Raw genomic sequence first — 5,171 nt, forward strand, 5'->3', positions numbered from 1 at the left:
CGAAGCTCATCTTCATTTGTTTGACTACCAAGCAGGAGCAAATAGGTCTTTATTTTCCCTTTGTGCTCATATCCCAAATCCTCAATGAGATCATCCAACATTTCCATGCATGTCGTACTGCATTCACAGAAATCATAGCAAACCTTCTCCCTGTTCAGCGACTTATTGCATCTGTGACCTATGAAAAATCCCCCATGAACAAACTCCAAGTGAAACGATCAGTGTGTTGTACTGACTAAAATTCAGAGGAAACAACATGTTCAATTCAGTTGTAATAAAACCTCACAATTCCTCCTAAACCCTAATTAAATTGGAACCAAATCAACAAAAAACGTACAATAGACCAGAGATACATTGCAAATGAACATAGCTGAGATTCTTAAGCGGAAAAGAACTAGGGCTATAACCGTAATGGAGCTCACCGTACTCGGGAACATGCCCCTGTTCCTGCCGCCGCTCATGCATGTCTGGCCACCAACACACTATCCATCCGGATGTCTCGATTGGGCCTCTGATTACGGCGACTACCGTCTACCACAGCCGAACCATGGCCGTTCTGTACATAGCCTACAAGTTGGAGGACCAGAGATGCATTCTACTCGTTCTGTGGTGAACCTCAGTGTATCTTGATGATCTAGGTATTTTGCCTTCCCATAGTAGTTGTTGTACTTTGTAAATGGATGGTTTTAAAGAATAGCACAAATGCCTGCAAACAATGACCAAACAAAAATTGGCTAACACACGCAATCAAATTATGCAAGTTTGTGTAAACACTTTGTAAATACCAACATTTTCTGAGCATGTAACATTGCGATGCAAAGTGCACACTGAACAGACATTGGCAAGGGTCACTCTGTATCTTCAACAGAAGAACCAACAGTGTATAAAGAATGTAAATATGAGTGAACATGTGATAAGTTCAATTTTCTGTAATACAACCGGATAGCCCATGGGCACAAGGTCTGATTCGTCCTTTCAGTAAATTACACAATGGTACAGGAACACTACATGGGATACACCAACAATGGGTGGTAAATAAAAACTTCTAGCAGGAACACCACAAACCAGATCTAACTTATTGCTGGCAACAAATCAAATTGTCTACTGATAAGTCTGATCTATATTAAGGGTTTGTAATCACAGATATGTAGTCACACTTGAGCAAAACCTGCAAGACATCATAACGAGGATTAAACAGGTATGCTGTGACAGCAATAACCAGATAAATACATTTTTATCGAAGGGAAGAATTGAAAAAGGAAAAAATTGCTTCTTCCAGGCAAAAGAAAACAGTGTGATTAAGGTCAGACTTATGTGGAGTTTATCAGTGTAATAGTTCGATATTCATAATAGCATAAGGCACATTCAGAAGGGATTAATGAAAATTCTGATGAAAGTGAAAAGCGGGAGGGCATTTTGTTTTCTCAAAGTAGTACTCACTTTTAAGTTAAGTTTATCAGTGCAATCAGTAGTAGTCACTCTGAACGAGTACCAACTAATAGCAGATGACTCATTCAGAAGATAGATTTAGAATTTAGTGAAAGCAAGAGGGGAGTTCGTCAAAGTGAGATATTTACATTAACTTGGGTTCAGAAATCTCATGTCAATTTAAACCCTTTGTACAGAATCACATAACAAAGTTTCCACTGATAGGGTTCAAGAACAACGACATGGAAGCAGCAGAACGCCTTCCGGGGTACAGTATCACCATAAAGCTATGTGCTGTTTATTGCATATTTCAAAGCAAATATTACTGCAAAGGCACTAACTACCATAACTTCTGAAAGACCCTCATGGTTCTAGCATTAAATGCAGAGCAACCAAGAAGTCCATAGTACCATCATGACTGTTGGATCATGAATTTGATATATCCTCATTCAAATGTTGCTGGTACTAATATATCCAAATTAAGTGTGACTAAGAATGTTTTTTTAGGTCAACCTGACAGCTAAACAGATCCCCACCCTGGATCTTATTGCTCAATTTCCCAAACAAATAAGATGAATGGCTGTGCCACTTATGAAAATTGCCTAAAAACCAATACGAAAAAGAATGTAATGAAACATAAAAAGGAGAGAAGTTATACCTTGTATGAAATCATTCCATTTATCACCTTTGTGGTCCTTTATACTGTTCTATGTAGCCTGATATATAATAACATAATGTTATATAAAAATATACAAGTGTCGTGACATACTCGTGACAGGGGGAACTATTTAGCTTTTAGCATAGAAACAAACATAATATTTAGCGTTGAAATGCTACAAACGAAAGATAAAACAAGTACAATTAAACAATTACCTTGGCATATGGGGCAAAAATGGCTTTGACATCTTCAAACACCTCAGGAATTGGTTTTGCAGCATCGATCTGATCATACGCAAGTTGGGCAGTAAGTTTGAAAGTGGACAGATTCCGAAAAGGGTAGTAAAGTGCATGAAAAAAAACCCAGTCCTCATGCATGCAAGACTGTTATCCCAGTATATTGTTCCTTCGGGGTTCAGACTAACGTGTTCCCTAAATGTTCAATTTTATAACCCCCATGCATGCATGTGGAGATGCATTCCTTTGAGGTTCCCTCATTAGTCATTGTGGGAGTGCAGCAATACCTTCTTAACCTTGTCCTTCGCGTCATAGTACTCAATCACAGGCAAACTGGATTCAACAAAAACTTTGAATCTCTTCCTGATAGTCTCGATGTTGTCATCAACTCTACCCTGCAAAACAATACGAATTGTTGGAAACACGAAAATGGTGGTTTTGATAAGGATACATAGGCCAAACATGAGCACATATGTGAAGAATGAAACCTCATTGCGTCCCAAAAGACGTCTTTCCATCTCTTCCTCAGAACAATTGAAGAATAGCACAAATGCAGGCGAAATTTTTGTCTGAGAAAATGTGAAGCAATCAGCAATCTTGCAAAGTCATTTATACGTACATTATGATGGAAGACAAGAAGAAGCTGAACTATTATGTGAGTTAGTAGTGAAAAGTGAAAGAACATCAATTTTGAAGTGCAAGGAGTAGACGAGCTTACAACATTCTCGAACGCAGCACGATTCTCTTCATTCCTTGGAAACCCGTCAATGAGGAACTTATCATTCTCATTCTTTATCATGGCTTGCTGCAAGAGCTTTATAGTCACCTCCGACGGAACAATCTTTCCCTCCTTTATCATGTTCTCAATCATAGTTCTGTAAAATTAAGTGTAAAAATAAACATAGGTGCATGTAAATGTTAAATAATAAATAGATTGACATGACGAATATAATTTTCATAAAAAAATTGCTCTAGAGAAACTTATGAAAGAAACTAACATACCCATTCTCAGAACCAGATTTAATCTCCGCGCGCAAAAGATCTCCAGCACTAAGATGGGTGAATCCAAAGTGTTCAACAATGTTGGAACACTGTGTGCCCTTTCCACTTCCAGGACCACCTGTGTGTAAATTCTTGGGTCAGGTACAGAAGAAAGTTTATTTATTTAGATACATGTAATGCTTGATAATACGCATTTGATGGTCAGATATATTATCAAAGAAAGTTTACCAAGAACAAATACTACTGTGACTTTCTTGTCACCCAACATGTTCTCAGCAACCACCTGCATGAAAAACAAAGTTTCGGCCATAAGACAAACAAAGAATCATGAATAGCAAAATTTCTGTGAGACAAGGGAGTTTCATTTACTGCCTATATGAAGCGTTGCTCAAGGTGCCAGAATTATATTGGCAGTATGCTCAAGAATTCAAGTTCTTTGGACACGAGTCCAACAACAATAATGTTTATCTATTCCAAATTAAACTAAATGGTTAGATAGTACTCCCTCCATTCACAAATATAAGATGTTCTAACTTTTTTCCGAATTGGATTCATTTCAATCCGTATGCAGTCCATATTGAAATATCCAAAACATCTTATATTTATGAACAGAAGTAGATGTAACACGGTGAGATTCAGGGCACAACGCTTGTGTGAAAGAGTTAATAAATTGAAGAATGTCCGCTAATACTGAAAACAGAAGGCATTGCACATCCTCAATGAAGAAGTGCGCCTTTGCAGCAACAAGTGCTTATCTAATATATCCAGGGAATGAGGAATGAAAAGTAATGCCATACACGTACCTCCTTCTCAGTCACAACTGCGGGAGCATCCACAACCGTGCCCATGGCTGAAAATAATTCGAATATTCAGTTTAGAAGTTCTAGTTATGCATCTCAAAATGAAAAGAGAAGAAATACAACATGTAAAACCACCACTCTATATGGTGAAGATGAGGAGTGGCACTAACATTGTTTAAGGGCTGAGGACACTTTGGTTATTTAAACCACTTAGAAAAATCAGGGAGTTTGATTCACTAATTACACATAAACAAACCCTTAAACAGCATTGCACTGATTGAGTAGACTCCCGAATTACTTGTACAGGATCACAATCAGTATTCTCATTTCCAACCAACAAAAATAAGTGCAAGTTTCCGAGCTCATCACCCAAAAATTACCCGTGACCCATGCCTAGCATCAATCAGGAGAGATGCAAAGGCAGGATCACACACTGTTCCAGAAAAGGATATTTCTTCTCCTTCCACCTAACCAAGGGATATTCGCTGTTATGCTTACAAGCATACGGGTCCATTTTAAAATGAGCTAGACAAACAAAAGGATCACAATTACAACCCGATTTAAACTTAGATCTCCCTTGATTTCCCGCCGCTTACAGCTAACATAAACAAAGATCAGAACAAGCAGATCACCCACGTTAATACTATTTCAATTTTTCTCTATTTTGATTCGGACAACATAGATCATCCAGCCCTCTAAACTCCCAGTGCAATGATCCCTAGATCCAGCTGCAGGCGCGCAACCCTAGGACCCCTCCTCGTCAGATCTGCATCCCGGACTGCCGCCGGACCCAACCATTTCGGCCGGGAGACGGGATCCCTTCCCTCAACCCCCGGATCACGCGGACTACACCCCGCCCGATAACCCGCCACGGGACAACATTCGAGACGCACTCCAGGTGATAACAACAACAGGCTAGCGAGCGAGCAACGCCGCCAGATCTCGCAACAGGGCGGCCGGGATCTCACGTACCTCGGCGCCGGCGGATGAGCTGGGCTCCGAATCGAATGCCGGTGGAGGGGTCGGCGCGGCGGCGAGACCACGGTG

General features: G+C 39.9%; 1 protein-coding gene across 1 annotated transcript; it reads right to left on the reverse strand.

Moving 5' to 3' along the window:
- Nucleotides 1-854: 854 nt before the first annotated feature.
- On the reverse strand, nucleotides 855-5,165 carry LOC119353737 (UMP-CMP kinase 3). Its single transcript, XM_037620396.1, has 10 exons — nucleotides 5,097-5,165; nucleotides 4,128-4,174; nucleotides 3,553-3,607; nucleotides 3,325-3,442; nucleotides 3,041-3,197; nucleotides 2,811-2,891; nucleotides 2,610-2,717; nucleotides 2,302-2,370; nucleotides 2,087-2,144; nucleotides 855-1,168 (listed from the first exon to the last, which is right to left on the reverse strand). Exons 2-9 carry the CDS (start codon nucleotides 4,170-4,172, stop codon nucleotides 2,136-2,138), a joined length of 642 nt encoding a protein of 213 aa, XP_037476293.1. The 5' UTR covers nucleotides 4,173-4,174; nucleotides 5,097-5,165; the 3' UTR covers nucleotides 855-1,168; nucleotides 2,087-2,135.
- Nucleotides 5,166-5,171: the final 6 nt, after the last annotated feature.

Source organism: Triticum dicoccoides, chromosome 2A, assembly GCF_002162155.2.
Source record: "Triticum dicoccoides isolate Atlit2015 ecotype Zavitan chromosome 2A, WEW_v2.0, whole genome shotgun sequence".
Taxonomy (NCBI): Eukaryota; Viridiplantae; Streptophyta; class Magnoliopsida; order Poales; family Poaceae; genus Triticum; species Triticum dicoccoides.

Coding starts and splice junctions, on each gene's coding strand:
- LOC119353737 (XM_037620396.1), bottom strand. CDS start 4,172: ATGGGCACGGTTGTGGATGCTCCCGCAGTTGTGACTGAGAAGGAG. Junction 3,608..4,127: donor CAGTTGTGACTGAGAAGGAG/GTACGTGTATGG, acceptor TTTTTCATGCAG/GTGGTTGCTGAGAACATGTT. Junction 2,892..3,040: donor GTGCTGCGTTCGAGAATGTT/GTAAGCTCGTCT, acceptor ACATTTTCTCAG/ACAAAAATTTCGCCTGCATT.